General features: G+C 35.7%; 1 protein-coding gene across 2 annotated transcripts; it reads right to left on the bottom strand.

Moving 5' to 3' along the window:
- Window positions 1-611: 611 nt before the first annotated feature.
- On the bottom strand, window positions 612-19,618 carry abcg1 (ATP-binding cassette, sub-family G (WHITE), member 1). 2 transcript variants are annotated; one of them, XM_058413103.1, is made up of 15 exons: window positions 19,480-19,618; window positions 18,330-18,573; window positions 13,358-13,475; window positions 12,468-12,600; window positions 12,019-12,069; window positions 10,532-10,677; window positions 8,860-8,983; window positions 8,150-8,264; window positions 7,797-7,942; window positions 7,568-7,669; window positions 5,515-5,683; window positions 4,510-4,610; window positions 3,556-3,714; window positions 3,343-3,461; window positions 612-3,149 (listed from the first exon to the last, which is right to left on the bottom strand). In XM_058413103.1, exons 1-15 carry the CDS (start codon window positions 19,537-19,539, stop codon window positions 2,921-2,923), a joined length of 2,016 nt encoding a protein of 671 aa, XP_058269086.1. In that variant the 5' UTR covers window positions 19,540-19,618; the 3' UTR covers window positions 612-2,920. The 2 variants fall into 2 exon arrangements, with proteins under 2 accessions (XP_058269086.1, XP_058269087.1); XM_058413104.1 differs by having other exon boundaries at window positions 2,908-3,149; window positions 3,343-3,409.
- Window positions 19,619-26,278: the final 6,660 nt, after the last annotated feature.

The raw sequence follows: 26,278 nt of genomic DNA, 5'->3' as shown, positions 1-26,278 counted from the left end.
GAAAATGTGATTCATCAGACCAGGCCACCTTCTTCCATTGCTCCATGCTCTGATGCTCACGTGCCCATTGTTGGTGCTTTCAGAGATGCATAGGGGTCAGCATGGGCACCCTGACTGGTCTGTGGTTATGCAGCCCCATATGCAGCAACCTTTCTATCAGAACCAGTATTAAGTTCTTCAGAAATTTGACAGATACTGACCACTGCAGACCGGGAACACCCCACAAGAGCTGCAGTTTAGGAGATGCTCTGATCCAGTCATCTAGCCATCACAATTTGACCCTTGTCAAACACTCAAATCCTTACACTTGCCCATTTTTCCTGCTTTTAACACATTAACTTTGAGGACAAAATGTTCACTTGCTGCCTAATATATCCCACCCACTAACAGGTACCATGATGAGGAGATAATCAGTCTTATTCACTTCACCTGTCACTGCTCATAATGTTATGCCTGACCAGTGTATATGCATATGCAGTTAAATATCAAACTAGTGACAGTTTATATGTTGACTGTATGCAAAAAGTTTAAGTAAACAATAAAGGAATGTAAAGTATGAATGCACAATTTTAGTTTATTGTTTATAATTGTAATTGATATTAGGGTTGCATTAGGGTCCTACCTATGTCAGGTTCAGGTTTGTATTTTGCATAATATTATTAAAGCTTACAAGGAACATTGTTAAAGACATGTATTTTTTTAAAACATTTAAATTTATTATTGCTCTACCAAGTTAAAACATCACAAAAAAGAAATGTATTCTCTTGAAATATTATCTGACAGCCCCAAATACAGCCCCAAGTTCTAAATAAATGGGGAAAACAACATCAATAATATGCAGCCATTATACAAAGAAAAAGCTAGACTGATGCCTTCTAGACAAAAACTGAAACCTAGTAAAACTGAAAGACCAATGTAAAGACCAGTGTAAAGTCAAAGATTGCATTAATTTCTCCACATAAAGGTCCATAGCGATAATATTCTAACTTACATGTATATGTAAGAATTGTAATACTTGGTTGAAATAAAATATGAATATCCTGAATATTCATATTTTAACTTTTTCAGTTACCAGAACTGTCAACTTTTTTTCCGAATTGATTACCACGTATGATATCCTATGTCTATTAATCAAAGGCTTTTTATAAGATGAAATACATACAAAATTTTAAAGAGTGGTATAAAGATTCTTGTTAGATAATATGCTGATATGTTCATATTTACTTCATATTCAATTCTTTTACTCACTGTGATAAATAAATGCCATTTTTGTCAAAGCTATTCTGTTTTAAGAATTAGTCAAAAGAACCTAGCATTTTAATTTATATAAAAAATTACAGACATATCAGAAAAACATTACATAATTTTTTCTAGATCAGTGTTTCCATATGTTGTAATGCTGTGACATAACATGGACATTTGGAATGTCAGCACCCTGGCAAACACTAAACATGTACTTAAGATACCTATTTAATAAGATCCATCTGCATTTTTAGCAGACAAAATACATTAGACAAAAAACTAACAAACAACATACTAATAACCTAGGGATCATTCAACATCAATATGAACATATGCCAATTTGCAAACAGCTAGTGGCTTACAGGACTAGTTTACATTTGTTTAAATGTAAGCAGCTTTTTTTTATATAAAAGCAAGTTAAGAAATATTTGTGTAGATCAGTAATATTTTATTTCACCAGTGAGAGGTTAAATCTTTCCCTAATTGTGTGCATTTATTGTGGATCTTCATTTATTTGAAAACTCAAAATAGCAAACTACGAGCACAAAGAGTAAATACTGTGCATTTCATTATTTCTGGACTCTGAGGATATTGATTAGTTGTACGGTCATCAATATGCTGATTTGGATCCAGCCACTGAATTGCAATGGCAATGGAAATTTGCATGGCTATAGATGTGCATTCCATAAAACAACACATTAGCTGCCATGGGCTGGAATTCACACTACCCAGTCCTACTTGGACCACAGCATAACTAGTCACAGATAGTGTAGAGTCTGCCAGAGCATGCCAGCTCCAAGGCTGAATTCAGACTTGCTTTTGAAGGCTACTAAGGCGAGGGTTTATTGTAGCAACTCCCAAGTCAATATCAACCTGGAAAAACTTCCCAGACAGTCCTATAGCAACCTTTATCCAAGGAAGGCTGGTTACTGAGCTATACGGAGAGTTCTGTTGATGAACTTCCACACTGTGCTGTCTTAAGTACAGAATCAACGACTTTAGCTGAGCTGCCAGCTCATCCACATAAGTGCATATTAAGAATTTGTATGACCATAAATAGTGTAATATGATACACAGATTTATTATTGTACAGATTTCTTTCATTGAATTGAATATAAAAAAGGTATTTTATAGCTTTTGTGTGGCTGTTAATTAAATTGCAGTTGTGTGTTCTCTGCAGTGCTGTTAATAACATCTAGCTAGAAAAATAACCTAAAATAACAATGTCCTGAATCAGTTTTTGAGAACTATGAGAAAGCTGACTAATCCTTAATAGTCATGCCACTCCTAGTAGAGACCAGCTCTTAAAATTGTGAAACCATTTCCTATTTATATGATTGTTGTATCTTATATATTAAGTATAGGATTCATCATACCCATGCAGACAGAATGTTATACATACATAAGGTACACAGCATAAAACAAAACAGGACATGAGTCCAACTCCCTGATAACTGTTTAAACCAACTATGGATTGTCACAGGTATTTATACTTATACTGTCGATCCACACGGATATCCATATCCTTTTTTAAGTGCAAAATAGTGCACCAAATGTAAGTAGTTTAAACTGTTCAGTGTATTGCTGTCCTAATAGGGCCTTTAGCACTTTAGAACTTTTGTTCTCCCTGCTCACCATTTCTAGGGTGTAAGAGTCAAAGTTGTTGCTGTCTTGTTGTTTACCTCTCTGCACTGATTTTGTAGCGGAGGACATAGTAGGCAATAAGACGTAGGGAGACAAAGAAGATACCCAACACAATGAAGTCCAGATACAATTCAGCATTCTCAACATCTAACTCCTTCAAAATGGCCTTGGATTTTTGGAAGTGGCATGTCTCATCTTTTTCACAGTATAGGTCCTCACGGTCCAGCCCATAGATGGACAAAATAACTCCTTCAAAACCATACCTGAAAACCATAAAACAGCTACATTAGACAAGTGCCAACTGACATATTCAGCTGACTTTTGTTTTAAATCCTGTAAAATTATAAAATTACTGTATATATATGCTTGCATGAATTAAAATAAGAATCTCTTACAGTAGCATTTTGTCTGTATTTGTCTACCAAATATAATTAAAATATGTCCAAGACTTCTTACCTGACATAGGAAATGTAAGATATCCACTGGAGGTATTTTGGGATGGTGTCAAAACTGACAAAAAAGCCTGAAAATAGCAGCACAGGTATGGCAGTCACTGGCCCAACAAAAGTGGCCACCTAAGAAATTGAATATTACAAAAACATGCATTATTAAGTCAGTAATTACATAATTACACACATTCTAGAAAAGGAAACCCAAATTTAGGATCACCTGCAATGATGTGGACGCTGCCCCTATCAAGAGACCCAAAGACTGGGCAACTAACGATGTCAGCGTACCCAAAGCCAAGAAGAGGATGAACCGAACAGCATCTGATGGTTGAGAGGTCATCCAATAAACAATGCTGCAGTATGCCACTGGGAATACAATCTAAAAACCAAAAGCAGTCAAATAAATGATACATTATATGTTACATTTTATTGTTGTAAGAAATGATTTAGTACTCAACTCTTAGGAGTCATGTAATATAATGTAGTCTCTTTAAGTAACTTGTAATTCTTTAACAAATTGGAGTATTTAAAACCTGGTGCACTTCATGACATGCTCATGACAAGAATTATGCATATAATTATCTAACATTTCTAACAATTAACTAACAAGTTTCCTTGTTTTAGGCATGCCTAACAATATACGACTGTACCATCAAAAGTATTTCAAAACCCACAAAGTCTGATATAACAAGATCATCTTTATAAAAGTCCTAAATATTGTACAGTAAAAAATCAGATAGGTCTTTAACATATTATCACTCATAATTTAAATAATCAATTTATAACATTTTGAACATACATAAACAAAACAAAACAAAATGTGTACAACTCAGCTATGATAAAATAATTCAGTATGAAAAAGATTATATTCACAGTTGTTGCAACCATTAGTGAATATTAGTTTTAGAGAAAAGCCTTTCCAACACTGGAGCACAGCCTGCTTATATAATGCTACTGCTGGATTTTCCTAAATTGGAAGCACCCTTCTCTGACCTGAGTAAATCCCCTCTGAGCTTTTAGAACATGTTAGTGCCAAAGCTGTCCATAATTTTAATTCTCATGGTGCCATGAAAATATGATCTTTAACCATCTTTTTAACACGTGTGTAAAATACAATCTTACAGCCAACATTTAATAACTATAACATATTTCATATGATAACATAAGCTGTTACCTGGAATGGGACATCAGCCATAGTCTTTGCAAGGTAGTATGCCTTCAGACTGTACCAGTAATTTAAGTGTTCTCTCAAAAAGACACCCATCTCAAGAGGAACTAGGATTAAAATGACAAATAAACAGATATCTATTAATGTTTCTTGATACATAGTATTGACAATATTTTTAAACACGGAATTATGTAGCTTGACTGATCACTGATGACATCTGATTACATGCTATATATTACGCACAATACAAAAATCATGATACAAAACCATCCATGCTGGCTGCAATAAGATATGATGTTTCGTATCATTATGCTTTAAGATATGGAAATAAATATAAACAATAGTTACTACAGATTAATAGAAAGCTATAGATATTTCAGAAAATGAAAAGATGTGTAGCAAATATACTGTAGATACACACATACACCAATCAGGCATAACATTATGACCAATTATACCAGGCCTGTTATTGTGTTGGTCCCCCTTTTGCTGCCAAAACAGCCCTGACCCGTCATACACTGTGTATATTGACACCTTTCTATCAGAACCAGCATTAACTTCTTCAGCAATTTGAGCAACAGTAGCTCGTCTGTAGGATCGGCCCAAACGGGACAGCCTTCAATCCCTACAAGGATCAATGAACCCATGACCCTGTCTCCAGTTCACCACTGTTCTTTCCTTGGACCACTTTTGATAGATACTGACCACTGCAGACTGGGAACGCCCCACAAGAGCTGCAGTTTTGGAGATGCTCTGATCCAGTCGTCTAGCCATCACAATTTGGCCGCTTGTCAAACTCGCTCAAATCCTTACGCTTGCCCATTTTTCCTGCTTCTAACACATCAATTTTGAGGACAAAATGTTCACTTGCTGCCTAATATATCCCACCCAGTAACAGGTGCCATGATGAGGAGATAATCAGTCTAATTCACTTCACCTGTCACTGCTCATAATGTTATGCCTGATCAATGTTTCTATACATAGAATAGAGATTGTATTTAATTCACTCACAGGTAAGCACAGTGGGCATCAGAGCAGCAAACATGAGGAAGAGCATTGAGAAAAAAAGGAAACCAGAGTTGCTTAGGACTTTCTTGGCTTCATTTCCGATCCCAAGGTACAGAAGCCCTATCAGGAGCCCAATTCCAATATGAGAGGTGATGCGCAGGTGGGTCAACACCTAGTCAAAAAGAGTAACAGTACATGATGTTTTATTTTTGTATTATTCATTATGCAAGTATGTATAATAGTAATAGAAGGATGAGGCACAAAAACAATCAACTGTGCTATTAAGAAGCAATTTATGTTCAGTGATCTTTTGGAAATAGCAAAATCACCCAAGCGGCATTCAGTATGTTATTATGTGTATAGATAGTGCTAGTGGGTCAACAGAATGTGATATTGTACTGCTGATTACCAAACATTTGTTAAATCTGGACCTCATAATTACATTTTTTTATCTTTAAATTCTGCTAATTTGGAAATTATTTCATAGCAACATGGCAAAAGCACTATAGTGGACTCTAGATTCTGTTTAGATTGGATTCAGCTGTGTTATCATTCATGACAGACCTTTAAAATGATTGGAATGGCAAACCCAATTCTTTCTAGCTGTCTATGGGAGAAAAGCAAGCCATGATGCAGTAAATGCTAGCAAGAGATATGCAACATTTGGTGGTTTTCACTGTAATTTACTTTAAGACTTATTCATTCCTATATTTTTGCTCATCTAAAAACTGGATGGTTTGATACAGAAGATTCTATGTTCTATGTTGTTTAACATATGTAACTGTAAATACCAGGAAATAAAAGCACTAATACTAAACTCTTGTCTCATATGCTTGTTCTGATCTTGAATCCAAGTGGCTTTGGTGACAATCAAAGATCCTAGAATCCTAGATGTTCCAGTACTTTTGGAGGGAACTGTAGTCAGTCAAACTCAATTTACTGATGAAGTCTGCTTGGCACATACTGCAGCATGAACTGGTTCTCTCTACCTACTGCTGGTGGATAGTTCTGTGGTATTTACATAGATTTGTTTATACTGAGCTAAATGTTTGTCTCCCAGCAACAGTGTCCTGATTTCAATCCAGAGCTTAGGTATCTGTCTGTGTGGAGTTTCGCATGTTCTCCCTGGGTAATTTACAAGCATACAGACAAATACACACACATACACACATTTAAAATTTCAGTGACACACCTTTTGCTTTTAGCTACAGAAGTATTTCTTTTTCATTATTGTTTGTACATCATACATTGTAACTGGTAATTGTACACCCAAAGGGTTGAACTCTTGAATGACTCTTGGTTAACTTTAAAAGACATTCTATCTTGGATTTTACAGTTGGATTTTAACTGTGTGAGAATCTCAGTGATTCATCAATTTATTCATTTATATTCAAACGCTTGCAGGTGAAGATTTAGGGCTTTGCTCAAGGACCAAATATTGACCACCTGTTGATGCTGGGATTTGACTTTACAACCTTCTAATCAGTTGCCCAAAGGTTTAACCTCTGAGTCTATAGCTATTCTTTATTTATAACAATTTCTGCAAAACTACTGAACATTTTGGCATCTTGGTGAAATAACTATTTAAAGAAATTGTGTGTTTACTCATGGTGTGTTCACTAAGTTCATTAAGAAATATTGTATTACATACTGTAAAATTTCTTTTATTTTAAACCAACACATTTTAAAGTTACAGTATAATCTTAATGTTGGAGGTTTAAACAATGTATACAGAATAGAAGTAGTAGTGCCTATTCACTACCTGGAAGGCATTTGTACAGTAAATAAAACAATGCAAAATATAAAGGCTAACTTTAAAGAAAGTGATACTGTATACTTAATAATTAAATGCATATTTGAGTTTATAGCCCTGTGCACTGTGCTCATGCTCATTGGAGCTCTGTTTCTTAAAGAAATTTTTTTTTTCTAAAAATGTAATAAGTTGACTTGATCTATTAGGCTACATATCGGATGACAATGAATGTGGCGATTTCATAAAATACTCCTTGATCAAATGTGTTACCACATTTATGCAGTGATCAGCAGTTTTGTTTACCGAGTCCCTCATGATGCTTAGGAATGTTCTTTTAAAGAGGATACAGAACTGAGTCTGACAACTGGCAGAGAAGCTGTGACAGCCTTCAGTGGAAGAAGAGTCCTAGAAAAAATAAATGTACCTCTTATAACACAAATTAACATAAGATTCTTATTTACATAAGCTCACATTAGCCCATTTGTTTGGTTATCACATTTTGTAGGATATACAGCATTGTCTGTGTTTGTACCTCATCAGATGGTTTATGCCAAAAGAAGTTCATAGCCACATCACCATTCGTCTCACTTTTGTAATCTTTCTCACACTTTCCTTCATTAACAGCTTTCACCAACCGAACCATGTGGTCACCATAGTCTCCAGAGGCCACTTCCATTACTGAAGGCAAAAAAAAAAAGTTCAATATATACTACAGTACAATCCATCTCTTTTTAAAACGTGGAACACACACAACATGCATTATTTACAATATAAAGCATGTAGTGTAGGGTGTCTAACCCATTTTGTGCAAACAACAATTCCAAAAAATCTTTGGCATGGATAATAATTGCTTTAGGCTTTTTAACAGCAAGGGTAATTTCTTACTGAAATCAGCAGGGTTGTGATATGTAGGGCAGTTGAGTCCATTTTCCCTTAGGTAGGGGATTAGGTTTGACACCTTTCCCTGGTAGATGCACTGGCCTTGGCTCAGTACATAAAGCTGTAAAACAATTTTAAAACAGCTTTTAAATTGTGAGTTGCTTTCATATCTTATCCTTGCATTAGAGTGAACTCTTTATGACCATGAAAAAATCTTGGCATGGGTGAGTTGGAAGACTGGTCAGCCCAGCACTGTTTGCCACTGTTTGGGCAGCATGTGGTATCACAAACTTGTCAGATACAGAAATAAATATGCAGTAACAATCCCTCATGTGCATGTCAATGATGTCATGTGACCATATCAGGCATTTACATTTTAACATTTAACCCATAAGAATTGGTTTCTTGTATTGCATTACACACCATCCCTCCTGTTTGTACTGCTTAGACGTCTGAAGTGGGGGGGTTAAAATGATGGTGGTGGGTGCTTCTGTCTTATTATTTTGCCCAGGCTGCCAAATATGCCAGAACTGGCAATGGTGAAGGAATGTTGAATTTAATAAAGTGTAATTAAAAAAAAAAAAATCTGCAATATTTGTTATGCTATTTTCACTTATCATAATTTTATTCTTATTACAACCTCCCATTTAATATTAGGTTATTACACCAATGCTTAGCATAGTATAGTTTACTTTGTCAAAGTCTCTATAGCTTACTTTGTCAAACAGCTCAAAGACTTTGGCACTGGGCTGGTGAATGGTGCAGATAACTGTTCGGCCTCCTTGAGCCAGAGCTTTCATTAAAGAGACGACTTGGAAACAGGAGGAGCTATCAAGTCCACTAAAAAGAAGGAAAATTGCATAAATAAGAAGAGCTCTTCTTTTCCGACTACCTATTTATTCCACTAAAAACAGTTAAATAATTGACATTAACTCAAATCAATTAAATTATTGACAATAAACATTGTAAACTGTACATACACAGCGAATATAAGCAGACTGTTAAATTTTTAGGTGAGCAAAAATACTGGAACAGATAGAATTAAAGTAGTTTACAGTAAATAACACTTAATATTTGGTTTAATTTCTATTTTGTGTAATAACTCCATCAAGCAGTTGACCCACTGATATCAGCAAACTGCTCCATTCGTCTTTTGTTATTCATTTGCAGATTTTCACCACAGCTTCTTTCAATTTTTTCTTGTTTTTTGGGTTGGGGGGGTTCTTCCTCCAGGCTGTGAAATGCTTAATCACTTGGATTAAGGTCTGGAGATTGACTTGGTCAGTCTTACACCTTCCAGTTTTACCTCTGATAAAGTCCCTTGTTGTGTTGGAAGTGTGATTTAAGTCATTGTGCTGAGGCATAATGAAGTTTCTCTCAATTAGATTGGATGCACTTTTCTGTAAGCTAGCATATCGAATGGTTTTGTAGATTTCTGAATCCATTTTGATTCCAGAACTTTTATGGCTTATTTATATATTTCTTACTGCGGATGAATGGTTAGTATCTTATGTGATGGGCTCTAGATTTCTTCACCCCTGACCTTTGGAGATTGTTGGTGATGTCACTGATGTTTTGTTTTACTCACAGCTCTCAGAATGTTACTATTATCATTAGCTATTGTCTTCCTTGCCCAACCTTTTCAATGTCCAGTTAATACACCACTGTTTTTTGTTTTTTTATTTATCAGAGCATTCCAAATTGCTGCACTGGCTATACACAGTGTTTGTGCCAGCTTTCGTTTCTCTAGTCTTTGTGTTGTTTAAGCCAGCTCATTAATTGTTATAATCTATCTACCAGGGCAGGTCTGTGAAACAAGAAACACCTGTCAGTCTAATGTTCCAATATTTTTGATCACTTCAAAAATGGGTGGGTTAAAGCAAAAGGTATGATGTTCTCAGTTGTTTAACATATCCAGATATAAATATCAGACAATATTCATGTATCACTTTATGCTCATCATCTATCACCTCACACATACTAATCTCAAACAACAAATGTATTCAGTGTATAGCAAAAAACTGGCCTCGCTGTTCTAATACGTTCAGAGGGGATTGTTTATTTATTAGAGAGAAAAACCTTTTAATTATATGGGTTATTAAGCAATCAATTATATGGCTTAATCCCATAGGAATGTCCCATAGCTAGAAGAAATTAATAGATTGCTTAATCATCCCCTTAGAGACCTGTGTGGTTACCAAACCTTTCACCACAGCTAACTATAGAAACAGCCTGTGTTCATATTTATTGTTATTCTCATTTGGTATTAAAAATTCTATATTTGGGTCTACTGCATGTTCTGATGCTCAATGAGATTCAAATAATCCTTAGTACATGTGAGGGCACAAAAGAACATGTATTATAATGAATTTTTCATGGGGAATTCACCTTGTGGGCTCATCAAAGAACATGACAGGTGGGTTGTTGACAAGTTCCAAGGCTATTGCCAAGCGCTTCCTCTGGCCACCAGAGAGGTTAGATGTGCGTGTTTTAGCACATTCCAACAAGCCAAGTGCAGTCAAGATCTCACTCACCTACAAAGACAGAGGCATTAAGTATTAAGTTCAGAGCAATTGATTAATTGATCAAGCAATGTTTCAAAAGTGCTCATATTTATTATCATTACATTGAAACAATTGCAACATTCAATGGTCTATCCAGCAATGGCTTCTTGGGGTAACATTTTTGTTGATGGAGCAAGAATAAGCAAACTATTTGGCCATATTAGGTCCGAAATGTGAGTTTTCTGAATAAAAAACAATATCACACTCAATTATTTTGTTGTATTAAATATCAGTGGCCTTGTTCATATGCCTAAATCACACTGCATTTAAACATCAGAATTTACTACAGATTTAAATTAGCTATGACATTACTAATGTCCATTAAAGAAGTGGTAGTTACTTAACAGCTTCTGCAATTGAAAATCAAATTCACAGAAATCAAAATCAGGACATTGATTTCCAGCTGACAATATTTGCTGGCAAATAACTACGTTTCTTTATGGATTCATACGCAAGTTGTTGCACTTCTAGACAGTGTTTGGGGCTCAGACACAGTCTCCTGGTTAAACCTAGATTAAAGACATATCTCCTCAGACACATAATACATCCCATAACCCTGTGCTCCAGTACATCTGATTAAATGCACATTACCATCTAGTGCTTGATAATATTATGAACGGCAGCTACGCTAATTCCACTTGTTTCCCTTTTTCTACCCATCCCAAGGCATCTAGAGATTTTGCCAGCATCAGTTGTGTTCTGCTTCATGAAGATTTCAGATCTTCAGTGAGAAGAGGCCAACCCTGCAAGCATCCTGAGGCATTAAGCTCCAGTTGGATTGCACGTCATGAAAATTTCAGGTATTCAAAGCGAAGATGCCAACCACACGTGGACTTTGAGAATTGATTATTATTATTATTATTATTATTAGTACACACAATAACATCCTACATATGCTGTGCCTTGACTGTATATGACTGCAGAAAGGACATTATTTATAATCACACTCTCCAGTTTTTTATAATAATTTACAAGTACACTCTATGATGTCACCCAAATAAGGATGGGTTCCCTTTTGAGTCTGGTTCCTCGTAAGGTTTCTTCCTCTTACCATCTAAGGAAGTTTTTCCTTGCCACAGTCGCCTCAGGCTTGCTCACTAGGGATGATTTTGTCCAACATTAAATGTGGACTTTTGTACTATGTATACTATGTTCTGTTAAGCGGCTTTGAGACAATGTCCATTGTTAAAAGCGCTATACAAATAAAGTTGAATTGAATTGAATTAAATTCCCATTCTCTAACATCAGATAAGAATCAGACAACAGACAACAGTTAAAGTATGTAAACAGTTTCACACAGTTTTCTCTTACCATCTCTCTCCTGCCCTCCTCCTTTTCCTGAAGTTTTAGATTAGCTGATACCTGAACAGACAGAGTACAGAGGATTTTTAATCACAAAATCATCTTTTGATTATACATTATAAGATGGTTCACACTCTCATTTCTGTCAAATACCTATAAAGGCCTGCAATCCATATATCTGTAGCCACTGAGAGTATATTTGCTGCTAAAAACTGTACTAGTAATAAGTAGAGGTAAAGTATTAATCATACATCTAAAATAAATTTTTAACTAAATGTAAAATCTAAGGTGAAACATATAGGAAAGGATATTAATTAATTTACATATTCTGCACATACTATGTTTTGTGCATCTGTATTCTTCATGTATACAATAAACCTCAGACAAGCAGCTGAATACAAATAAAACCTTTTTGTTGCTTTCATAGACAATACACTAATGTTTCAGTAGCTCTTTACCATCATGGCCTCCTGTACGGTCAGGTGGGGCAGAAGCATGTCATCTTGCATAATATAACAAGACACTTTCCTAAAGGACCTCAGATCTCTGGGTTGTCCATTTATCAAGATATCTCCTTTCATTCCTGTTTCCCTAAAAAGCAAAAAAAATAAAAAAATTGGGGGGGGGGCATAACTTTAACCTGTGTCTTTTGTTAAACTAAAATGTGCATTACTAATATAAATTCGGTTCAGTCATGACAACTGTCATAATTAATTTAATGTGTTTATTGATGGCAATGAAGTGTACACACACACACACACGAATGGCTGAACTAGACGTTAATATACCCTACATTATTATTGGTACAATGTGATGGACTCCAGTGCTTAAGGTAAAAAACTTTCCCACAAGCAAACTCTTTTGTTTAATTCTTAGCCAAAGTTGATATGAATATGCACATTTTTTTCATGATAAAGGAAGTATTACCATAATACCATTACCATAGCAGTAGCAGATTATGCTGCATGCTTTTTGGAACACAGCTTTGAATTCATTAAATTCATAATGTGTATTGACTTTGCACTTTGCAGCAGTGAGATTAATCCATGCACTGAACAAAGTGTTCTTCTCTGAATAGCTTTTAATAGCAATATTTTCCACCAGAGAGGGCGATTATAATGTATTTTCTTTAATGATTATTCTTTTACAACAATCAATACATGAAAAAACACAATGAATAATAATCCATTAAAAAGGAATTTAAAAAGTTAAATAATGCTTCTATTACTCTTAGTGCTCACAATCAGAAAACTGCAGACAACACTTGCTCACATGTGCATAATAAAGCACATACATTACGCACGCTGAATAGGCTTGTGTGTATGTGTGTGTGTGTGTGTGTGTTCACCTATATCCTGCCAGGATGTTCATAAGCGTTGACTTCCCTGCTCCTGAGGGGCCCATGATGGCTACTAGACCCCCACTGGTAAAGCTGCCAGAGATACCTTTCAGCAGGGTCTTGTAACCTAAGAAGGAAGAGAAAAGAGAACAGGCCAATGGGTACGTGTGAGAAACATTTCCCAGTGTTCACAGCAGGGTGCTGTTTTCTTCCCCATGTCAGGCTCTACCTGAATAAAACATATTCACTTAGCACCTCCTTTTCACATAAATGGTTCTTTGTGAGTTGGGTGAAAGAAAGCATTTGTTATAAACCTTTTGTGTTTCTCAAATTTTTTGCATGATTGCTCTTGTTTGCCTTTTTCCTACAGGATAATGTTCATTCTCACTTGTCATATGACCCTTGCAATTTTTCCCCCTGGTTCTACTAATCCACTTACTTTTGTCCAATTTGACAATGCATTCTGAATTTGATCCAAGGTGTTGGGTGTTGAGACATTTCTAAAGACTTTTTCGCAATGCACATTTTCCTGTAAAGTGCATTTACATTGGTATGCCATACGTACTTTGTATGAATATATATATTTTTATTTTCTATATGTAACAACAAGCAGATGGTTGGAAATCCCAAGAAAAAATTCCCACAGTAAAACAATAAAGTTTCTTATCATCCCCCTCATAATCATTGTTTCATTCAATGTATTTTTTTCTGTCAATAGGTTTAAACAGGAGAGAAATAATAAAAACTATTTAAAAAATCCAATAAAAACAATTCCAGTTTGTGGCAAAATGTCTGATTGTAACCTGTTATTTGTCTAGCTGAAATACTAATCCAGTTGATTTCAGAAACTGCAAGCTTAATTGGATTTGTAGTCTCAATCTGTCCAAGTAATACACAAATATCTCTGTCCTTCGCTGTCCTCTTTTAGTGTGGGATCCCCATACTAGGAGGATGGGCTTGCACACTCATATCCTTGCATCACCATACAAAACATTATTGACAATATATTTAATGTCTCAGTATTTACAAGCAGCATGTTGTATGAAATAAATAGTGCAGGCTTTTGTTTTGAGGCAGAAGGGCTACAATGAACCTTAGAACCCCTGCAATGCCAAAGTCTATGCATACTTCTTCATCTGGACAATTGGTGGCTGGGCAAACAGTCCCAACAACAGGTGTTTAGCCGCTCCAAAAAAGAGTCTCTTGATTCCTTCATGAAGTTTTCAAAGGTATCATGTGTCATTGAGTCATTGGCCAACATTTCAGCTATAAGCTGAGTTCTTCTCTACAGAACATGAAAAAATATTTTTTAAGTCCAACCAGTGCTTTTATTTTTTATTGATATGTTTAACTCTGAGGTTCTTGTGTTTTGTGCTAGCAGGAGACTAGTTTTTAAGAAATTTTATTTTACTAGGTTTTGTCATTGTGTAAACACTGACCTCATGTTCTTGATTCTGAACTGATCATCTGTCACCTGTGCAAGCTAATTAATCCTCTTATTAAAAAAAATAATACTGTAAGCCAGATTACCTCAGCGGATGTGTGCGACTGTTAATAGCAATTGTTTTTCTTATTGGACTGCTTGTTTGCTCTCTTCTGATGCACATTCTACTACACTACTGTAAATACTTCTTCTGTGCTATTTACATTATCTGGTTCCCTGTGCCACATCAATGCTAAATAAGTTGACATCCCAGATGTCCTAGATGGCATAAACTACTGGTAAGGATGAAGATCACATTGACCGAAGCTTCCTACACTTATATTACTTTAGTAATACAAGTACATTACTTTAGTGACCACTGACACAATTTCATTTTTCTAGTACCTTTAATATAGCTTGGAAAGCAATTTAAAAAGTGATAAAATGGTTTTAACAGATAGAGTGTGGGCCTACAGTAAATGAAAATATGGAGAGTAGGCCTTTTCTAGCCCTGTCCTCTGATATAAATCAAATTTTCCGCGTCCTTCAACAACACATGGCACATCTGTGGTGCTAATGTCCTGAACATAAGGCCCATATCTAGGGCAATTGGAGATAAAAACTTTGTGTAAATTGACAGACATTAACCTCTGGTAATGTTCTGAAAAATAGAAGCAGGTCAGGTGATCATTAACCCTGTTGCAACTGATTATATAAATATTACCCAAGTCACATGCATGCATATAAACATCCTAAAATCTGAATGTTATGAAAAACAAAACGAAACGAAACAGCCTTTATTTGTCACATATACATTACAGCACAGTGAAATTCTTTCTTCGCATATCCCATCCTTGGAGGTTGGGGTCAGGGCGCGCCATGATATGGTGCCCCTGGAGCAGAGAGGGTTAAGGGCCTTGCTCAAGGGCCCAACAGTGGCAACTTGGCAGTGCTGGTGCTTGAACCCCTGATCTTCCGGTCAACGACCCAGAGCCTTAACCACTTGAGCCACCACTGCCCCTTACAATCTGTGAAGCAGCGTGTGTATTTTTAAATGTTTACTGAAGAACTATGAAAACAATTGCCCAAAATGTCAGTATTCACCACCTATAATTAAAATATGCATTCAGATGAAAATCTTGAAAATCATAAGTTGTAACTCTTACAATATCAATGTAGCAGCATGTGTATTTCAAATGTAAAATGCCCATTGAACAATTAATCATTGTTTGACTGTCTCATTTTAAACACTGTAGTATAACACATGCACATACTAAAAAAATAGCACACGTAAGGGCAACATCAAGCTACCTGGCAACTGACAAAGGCCATGCTACACAGCATCACTCTGTACTGCTCTCATCTCCATAACTGATAGTTTCATTCTAATTGGACAGGCCCAACCCAAACCTCTGTGCTCATAAGTGGGGTTAATACAGTTTGTTGACCGACAGTTACCAACTGAGCTGTGAGCATGGATCAGGGTCACTGACAATACTATAGCCAGATCTCACTTTCCACTAAGTATGGATTACAAAGATTTGTTAGACAGCTCAAAGGCATTGGATACAGTTGCAGTCAGTTATGGATGAGGAACCAGTTAAGGACAGATGTCTTAGATGTTTTGGACCAATTAAATAATTACCTATCAATAATATTTCCATATATTTCCATGAGCCATTTTTCATAGGATCTTTCCCTTAACACCTATGTGCTAATATAACATTATGCTAGATAACTTTTGAAGAATTGAATTGAATGGGCATAAAGCTGGTTATAAAACTGGTTTACCGTCATATACACATATAAACACCATGCTATCTACTGCCATTCCTGACCATTTTTACACAAGCTTTATACCAGCCCCAGCACTTTATCTCTGGCCTCTTGCCTAATGTTCAAAAGAAACGATAGCCATCTGTGAAGGGTGAGGAACAGTCAAATTGTAGCCAATTGTGTGAGCCAAAAAGTCACAGGGACACAATCATGAATATTTCATAAAAACACGATTTTGTACTCAGTAATAGTACGACTACTGTACATGTAGTATATTTGAACAAGACCTAAATCGCAACATGACTAAAGGGATGAGAAATACCCGAAGGTGTCCACATTCTTGGAGGCACAGAAACTACAGGGCAATAAGGGAAAACTGAACATGAGGGCACATTATGTATGCTTTCATGTCATTGTTTTTTAATCTTAATCACTTGTTGGTAATTATATTAGAGATGAATTATACTTCTGTATATGTGAAACTGTATATATGTGAAAACAGCTTGGTTACTAGAGGCCAAGAGTTACTAGAGGTGTTCCATGTACTAAACTATAATGTAGAGAAAAAAGTCAGTAAGTATGAATGTATGTAAATAAGTATGTGGTTACACTGTACTGAGCATTTGTAGCAATATTACACTGAATTTTGTATCAAACTGCCTTTCATTTTTACCTATTCACCTTGGCTCCTGCCAAACATTCACTGTATCCTCACAGTTCCTGTAATGTTTTCAAGATAGCCTTTTCTTTTCATCTTTACTATTGCTACACTAGATCTCATTTGGGTCTCATCCTAACATAAATTCTACGAATGTAATCTCTCATGCTCAACCAATCAGTGCTGATGAACAGCACTCACATTCACCCAACACATTTTAAAGACATCAAAAGTGTGCAAACCAGCTCCTCTGTAAGTCTTTGTAAGCTATGCTTACTGGAGATCGTGAGTTCTGTGATTCACAAAGCATTGTAAATAAATCACTTTTCAAAAGCTAAATCATTAATATAAGACATTACTTTTGATCCTAAACATCTCAGCACCCAAAGAGATTTATATTAGTGAATATAATGGACAAAACACATAATCATTTAAAGCCCTGTTCAACTTATTTTAATAATTAGCTTCTTACTTTTATCTTCTGGCTTATTTGACTTGGACATTAATACACTGTATTTACTAGATGTCAGGATTACCAATCAAGCACCAAACAGAATGATCTATTTGCTTACATTAACTTCACTTTTAGTATAAACAGAAAGCCTGAACAAACTTCTTCCTGTTTATTTAGCAGGTTTATGCCCTAGTTTAGATACCAGAATGGCCAAAGCCACCTTTTCAACTACAGTATATACTGGGATCTTATCTTGCTTTACTTGTAAGTCATTTTAGACAACTGAGTCTATCAAATGACAAAGTGCAATATGTAGGTTACAGAATATTATTACTTAAATAGTATTACTTATATTACTATATTATATTAATATTACTTAATAGTATATTATTACTTAAAAAGTACAGATTGAGGTTAAAATCACCATAAATTTTATATACACAGACTGAAATGTTTTAAAACATTTAAAACATTATATCACTCACATTCCAGGATGTGTCATACAAATAATGATTAAATATTCAAAATATTTTTTAAAGTATGTTTCAATATAAAAATGGTGGTTCAAAATAAATAAAATAAGTAACTTTAAAATCAAACTAAATTAAGCACTCACCACAAAGTCACTATCACTCAAGACCCAGTTTGTATAATCAAAATTAAACTGTACCTTTCTTTCTCCACCATGGTCCTTCAGGAACTGAGTATGAGAGGTCTCTGAATTCAATATTGACTGCTGGTCTTCTGGGCAGGTACGAGAATCGCTGTGCCTCTGTTAGGTTGTTCTCTACTTTTTTTAAGTGTGCATGTAACAGTGGGGTCTGTTGGCTGCCAGTGTGATTGGTCATCACATTATCAATGGAAACACACACTGTCCTTGTATCCAACATGAGATCAGGAGGTCCATTGGTGTTCTGAGATAGGAACATAATACAACATGGTATATAAAACAGCAATAAAACAGCACCTATAAAACAGGGCAAAAAAATAAACTGTACTATAAATATACTATATACTATGAATATTCAGTATGGATATAGAAGCAATAAAATTCCTTACATGTCACATTGTAAAACCTTTAATTATGGCATTAATAATGCCAGTAAACAATTAAAATAGATACTGATATGTTTAAATTCAGAATGCTTTACATTGTATTATCAGGTTGAACACTATCCGGGACGAGTGGATGACTAACTGCAAGGAGACATGCAGGTGTCTAATCCCTGTCCCTCTGGTTACAGAAGACATATGGGGTTACTATCAGTCAAAGCTTGCTTGTGGTTCAGCAGAAGGAAAACATCCAGTCTACAGCTTAAGATCAAATGAATATCATGTACACATGACACTGCCATGTCATATCACAAAATGGATCAATGAAAACTGAGGTGTTGTCTTTTTCTATGTATATCACCAATCAAGCAAAGACAGTATACAGTTAGTAAGTTAAAAAAACAAAACAAAACAAAACAACAACAATGTAATATATTTGACTATATCAAGATGTGAGGTGACACATTACCTTTTTTAGTCCCTGCACACACATACTAAGTCATATTCTGTAGTGCAATTACTTTTAAAATAAAACGATTTCTTTATACAATAAGCAGTTATATAATCCTATGCATTTTTCTAAAAGCTCTAGTGTTGTTCTTTATTTCTAGTCTTGAAGGAGGTAACTCAAGTTCATTTGATCAGCACAGACGCTATCGAAACAGCTACTGTTTCACCGTTTCAGGTATCTTATAATAGTGCACATCAGACGGTCTTAACTAACTACACATACACAGCCATAGAGATAAACACTAGTTGCCTCTTACCATTATGATAGAGTTGGTCACAGTATTGCTGACTGAGAAGGCTGCCATAAGATATGCCATTCCTACCGAGTGCACCCCTTAGTAACTGGCCAGGTGAGAAGAAATCTCGCGCATGAGCCCTCAGCGCGCGCTCTCTCACTTTCTCACGCGCTCTGTTTACAACCCGCGGCTCGATGACGTCACCCACTGGCTCGCTGGATGTTGACGGCAGATAAAGACTGTTGTCGCATGATCATCATCCGCAACTGTTTAAGATTTCTTGTATATAATTCCAAAGATCAGGCATAACATTATGACCACTGACAGGCGACGTGGATAACACTGATTATCAATAAGCAAGAGTAAGGATTTGAGCCAAATTTGGCAAGGCACAAATTGTGATGGCTAGACGGCTGGATCAGAGCATCTCCAAAACTGCAGCTCTTGTGGGGTGTTCCCGGTCTGCAATGGTCAGTATCTATCAAAAGTTGTCCCTAGGAACAGTGGTGAACCGATGACAGGGTCATGGTGCAAGTGGGGAGCGAAGGCTGGCCCGTGTGATCCGATCCAACAGACGAGTTACTGTTGCTCAAATTGCTGAAGAAGTTAATGCTGGAGGAGTCAGAATACACAGTGCATGACAGTTTGTTGAGTATGGGGCTTCACAGCTGCAGACCAGTCAGGGTTCCCATGCTGACCCTTGTGCACCTCCAAAAGCACTAACAATGGGCATGTGAGAACTGAACCACAGAGCAATGGAAAAAGGTGGCCTGGTCTCATGACGTGGATGGCCGGGTGCGTGTGAGTCACTTACCTGGGGAACACACGGCACCAGGATGCACTATGGGATGAAGACAAGCCAGCGGAGGCAGTGTCATGCTTTGGGCAGTGTTCTGCTGGGAAACCTTGACACCTGCCATCCATGTGGATTTTACTTTGACATGTACCACCTACCTAAGCATTGGTGCAGACCATGTACACCCTTTCATGGAAACGGTATTCCCTGATGGCTGTGGCCTGCTTCTTTGTTTTTGTGTATTCGTTCTTTGTGTATTTGCTATTTATTGATGCTTCCTTTGTATATGTTTTAGCATTTCGTAGCCCACTTGTGTTTAGGACAACCTCGAAAAGGAGATACTACACCTCGAGGGGCTATCGTCTTAAGAAATTCAAATTTACTTAAAGAGAAAGTGCTTCCTAAAAAAGAGAATTCAAGAAAAGCCTAAAGTTTAGAAGTAAAAGCTGCTCTTTCATGTGGCACAGCTTATATGAAGCAATGCTGTACTACTATTTTTCCTTTCAACTGCAAACAAAGAAAAAAAAAACAAAGGTCACATCTTGTACCGTTATGTGTTACACCATGATCCTGAAGGAAGAAACCACATGTCTCTCCAACATACACGAGCTATATACATTTGTCATATTGTTGGTGCCCCATTAAATTTTTCTTCCATTTTCAGTTCTGTTGAAAGTCTGTGGATGGTCTATGGTGGTAAAGACACTGTTGAGCTTCTTCAGGACAGGAAGAGTAGTGCAGTGGGGGTTTTTTTCACATGGGGATTAGTGACCATTCCAGGGAGAGGTCAAAAATCCCCCTGAACACCAGTGCCACTGCCGAGTACAAGCCGTAAGGAGCTGAGCCATGATGCCTTCTGATCCTGCTGCCTTAAAATGGTTAAAACTGTCCACCTTCCTGTTAGATGACCCAGTGCATGTGCAGAAATAGTCACTCCTCATGGAAAGTTTATTGAATAGAGTTTTTAATAATTATAATGTGTGTGTGTGTGTGTGTGTGTGTGTGTCTGTTGTTTCACAGAAGTTTCTGTTAAAGTCAATTTGCATAGATCCTCGCTTGTCATTTGTTTAAAATTGATTCCCAGGACATAGGCATGTCCAGCACATATTAGTTATTCTGTATGAGTTACCAAGTCCCAAGGGTGTGACTTGGGTTTGAGAAGTGTGGGGGGAAGACACAAACTGCTGGGAAATGTTTTTGATTTGAAACCCATTTTCTGCATTTACATACAGTATATTTAGGGACTATGGTGATACAAAATCCAGGAAATAATTAAGTTGATTATAATGATAAATTCTGCCAAAAAGAATAGTAGGCTACTAAACTATGTATATAAAAGATGTCTTAATTTCTTTATTGTTTAATAGTTTATGTGTGAATAAAATGTAAATAATGTGAGACTCAATTTCCTCTGTTAAACAAACTTTTATTTTAAACTTACCGCTGTACCTGAAAATGTAAAATAAATCACTTGTTGCACAGGACGTTTGTCAGAGACACATCCACCAAACTGCAGTGGTTTAGAATAGAAAAAGCAAAAAGCTTTTATGAACTGTGTGTGTTGAATCACTATTTTGTAATATCAATTGCAGATAGACAGCAGCAAAATTAATATGTAATTATATGAAAATGTTGATCATTACTTTAATAATTGTTTTTCACTCATAAACAACCACCCTTAGTTAATGAACAAATTAAAAAATATTTAAATTCCTGCTGCTAATTTTCTGTGCAGCACAAAAACCTAAAGTAGATCATTTTTATGCATCCAACAATGTATTATAGCAGGGTAGGAAGTAATGATCTGTAATCCTTACTTCTGTAACCCAAAAGGATGGGAAAATTGATAATACAATAGATGCAATACTAATTTGGTACACAGGATGCAAGATTGTCACACAATTTCACAAACATAAAAAAAGTAACTTTAATATAAAGAACATTTTTCATTGTCCTCCATCTATCCATTCAATCCCATCTCTCCATGTATCCACCTCATCTGTCCTCTGATATAAAAAAGACTGAGTTATGATCATATTGAGTCTAACATTAAACTAGAATCCAGAGTCTGCTTGTCATACATTGCTGAGAGAAAATGTGCGGTTTAAAGTCAACTAATTTTCATAGCAAGAATGTTCTAATCTACATTAAGATAGATACTGTATACGCATGATGATGAAGATGATCATAATATTTATATATCAGCAATAACAACCACGTAATATTGGACCCCCTTCTATCGCCAAAACATCTCTAACCCGTCAAGGTATGGACTAAAAGATCTCTGAGGTTGTGCTGTGGTTTTGGGCTCTAAGGAAATAGGAGGCCAAGTCAACTCTTTGTCATGTTCCTCAAACCATTCCTGAAAATTTTTGTAGTGTGTCAGGGAGTATTATCCTGCTGAAAGTGTCCATTGCAAAGGGTAGCTCTTCTGAGGGGATTGTACCAGACAGGCTACCCATCTCTCGCCACAATCAATGAACCTAGGGCACCAATTCACCTGAAGTCATTCCTTGGACCTCTTTTTGTACAAACCACTGCATACTGGGAACACCCCAAAATACCTGCTGATTTGGAAAGTGCTCTGACCCAGTCATCTAGTCATCACAATTTGGCCCTTGTCAATGTCACTAGACCATTTTCCCTGTTTCCAACACTTCAACTATTAAGGTTCTGTTAAATTGGTGAGGGTCTTCATTTATTTGAGATCTAAGCATGCAACGTGATACTTATATTGTGTAATTGGTTAATCTGTAAAGATGTGGGCAGATTATTTGTAAATAGAAATTAAGCACTACAGTAAATACAAATGTGAACAACGGGAATATAATTGTTAAGAAATTTCCCCTGCTCCTCCTCTTATTAGTCGCAGAGATGGAGGCAGGTCAGATCCATACGTTAGTGTATGCGCCCCCTTGTGGACTTCAATGGAAATAATATTTGTCTACTGCAAGAGAGAAGAATAAAGACCAAATACAGTAGCATCCTTGAGTAAAGTGGAAGCTCTTCCTCTGACATGAAAAAAGCCCATTCCATTGAAATTTACCTTTTCTACATGCAACTTTGTCACAAACTGTTTTGAAAAAGTAAAAGTAAATTTTTCTTTCTTTTTTTTTTTTTTACAAACTATTAGAAAACTATTTAACACAAGAATTTGAGCAATAATAAAAGAAAAAAACATTGCACACTATTTACTATTATCTATCATTTAATACATTTAAAAAAAATACAAACAAATTGTAATCTTTGTAAAAAAAAAAAAAAATAATATTATTATAATAAATCTCGAGAAACCCTTCAGCAAAAGCTGTTGTTTTTGATTGCACAAATGTAAAAAGCTCCTCCAACAGGGGACCTTTTAACACAAAACGGCCAGAAGAATGAACTGTCCTTTTTTCATTCTTTCATTCCTTAATCTACAGTACTTGCTTTATCCTAGTCAGCATGGTAGTAGATCTATCAGAGTATATCCAAGGAACACTGGGCATTAAGACTGGGTATTAAAATATGTATGAAAATATACAATAATAATAATAATAATAATAATAATAATAATAATAATAATAATAATAATAATAATAATAATTATTATTATTATTATTATTATTATTATTATTATTATTATTATTATTATTATGAAGACAGGGGGAGGCAGAAGAGGATGCTGACCCAAATATCATCAATTCAGAATAAGTTTAATGTAGACTTTCTAGATTGTTCTAAACAAAAGCAAACTATGTTCTACTCATATATTTTACGATATTTTATTCAGTTTAACCAGAAATGTGAAATGGGATGAAAATCCATGATTACGTCTTCCATTATACAACTATGTTTTCCAACCATGTTTATGAGTTTGGGGGGTGGGGGGGTCTGGTCACAAGGGACCACATGTGCCTCTTTTGCTGTTGCTGTGGAATCTCAATCATTTTTGCTGACAAAGCGTCTCGTCCACTACATCAACACCACTGCATGTTTATATAAGTTTAACAGATTAAACTTTACTAACACAGAGACAATAAAAACTAAGAAAAGAAAATCCATATAATGATGTGTGAGGGAGATAGTGGGGTAAAGGGCATATGATATTTATACAAATCTTTAATAAACAAAAGCAGATCATTTACATAATCTGTACATCAGAATATAATTTCATGCTTGTCCTCTCTATTCATAAGACTTTTATATGTGCAGTGAAGCTTCATGCATGTTATTTTTAACCTCTTTTTTGGTGTGTCTACTGCTTTTTCTCTGCAATTTCTCCAAGTTTAGTTCAGAGTTTCTGAATTAATTGTAAGAGAGAGATTATAACTAAGCCTCTTCTACCCACCCCTCCCTTCTATGGGTGTAATAGTATATAAATAGAGCCTGGCATAGGCTGCTTTGATGCCTGAGATTGTAAATAAAGGTACTCTCTCTTCCTTCTTCTCTCAAATATTGGTTTAACAGCATGAAAGCACTGGGATTGATCATCTTTACTATTCTGCTGCTGACAGCTTGCAAAGGTAAATCATGACATGTTTGCAGTTGCAAGGATCAGATGCTGCCCACTGGGCTTATGTTAGAAGAATGTTATGTTTGGATGAAATGATTCTTTACATTAACTGTGTGATGGTTCTGTTTTTCAGCTAATGATATAAATGTTCATGGCTGGACATGTGGCCATCGAGGGCGTTGCAGAAAGCAGTGCTATGCCCAGGAATATATGGTGGGTTACCATGGCTGCCCTCAAAAATACAGGTAATATACAGTAAACATTAACAATGTATTAATATTACATTAAATTTCATTTCTTATCCTGTTCCTGACTTTAAAGAGCTAAAATTTATTAACAAATATATTACCCTTATAATTAATCAATTTCTCCTTAAACCTCACTGTTTATGCTAAACAGACTCAAAAGCTCAAATGTACTGCATTTATCTCTGCTCATTTCCAGATGCTGTGCTTTGAGATTATAACAACTAGCGACCCAATCCTTTCCTGAAGAGCTCTTACTCCTCCTCTGTACATCTTGCTTGTTAAAAAAAATCTTAGCTTTAGGTGACATATTTGCTTTAAGTTTTCTTAGCTTTAGGTAACATATTTGCATACATACACAATGAATGTTTCTCTGCTTATACATACTAGGTATCATGTAAATGTTTTTTTTTTTTTTTTTTTACAGAAGACAACATATTTAGACTGCATATGATAGGAAAAACTTTGATTAAATTCTGATTTAAAAGGCTTATTGTGCTGATGTTTAAATAGAGGAAATATTTGCATATGCTTATGAGTGGAGAAGCTCTACTCATGTCTTATATCGAACAACACAATAGGATGGTAACAAAGCTGACTGACAAAATGACTAAATAAAACTTTGGTCTTGAGGTCACACTCAAGCAATCATGCCCACATATCTGTTTTCCCTTTACTCAGTTTCATATTCCTTTTCCCCAGCTTTTGTGATGTACTGCATGTTTGTTCAGCATTTAAGCAGCAGTTTGGAGTTGTTTTGTTCACTAATTATTTTATTTATGATTTACATCGACTGCATTTACATTTTGATTCATCCTTTGTTTTATAAATCGGTGGATTAATTGCAGACAGGTATAACAGTGATGAGGACTGGAGTGGCACTATTAAACATGACTATTACACACTTGCAGCCTGCTCCTACATTTTGCATGATACAAATGACAGACTGGGTCCATTCTAAGACTAACTGAAGCGACATATTCAGAGATCATTTTAAGAATAAGAAGACTTTTTTAATAGATTAAAAATAATTTGTAAAACCCACTACGATGCATGAAAACTTTCCTATTTAGTTTTAGATATTTTAAATTATCTGAATTTAGTAATAATGTGTATTCATTGTATTCATTACACACATTAATTATGGTGGATAAAATCAGATTAATAATCCTCTACGTTAACTAGAGTGAACAAATATTTTATCTGTCGCATAAATTCAGGCGTGATTATGTAGACACAAAAGTATTGTGTTTATTTTCATAGAAATGCTAATGTTAATATTAT

The sequence above is a fragment of the Hemibagrus wyckioides genome, linkage group LG17 (genome assembly GCF_019097595.1).
Source record: "Hemibagrus wyckioides isolate EC202008001 linkage group LG17, SWU_Hwy_1.0, whole genome shotgun sequence".
NCBI classification, from domain to species: Eukaryota; Metazoa; Chordata; class Actinopteri; order Siluriformes; family Bagridae; genus Hemibagrus; species Hemibagrus wyckioides.
This window is presented reverse-complemented; position numbering and strand designations above follow the sequence as displayed.

Bases quoted from the DNA above. Each gene is read 5' to 3' on its own strand.
- abcg1 (XM_058413103.1), bottom strand. From the start codon at position 19,539: ATGGCATATCTTATGGCAGCCTTCTCAGTCAGCAATACTGTGACCAAC. The intron at 18,574-19,479 runs GTAAGAGGCAAC...TTCCTATCTCAG, and splicing joins TGACCAACTCTATCATAATG to AACACCAATGGACCTCCTGA. The intron at 10,678-12,018 runs GTAAGAGAAAAC...CTGTCTTTGTAG, and splicing joins AGGAGGGCAGGAGAGAGATG to GTGAGTGAGATCTTGACTGC.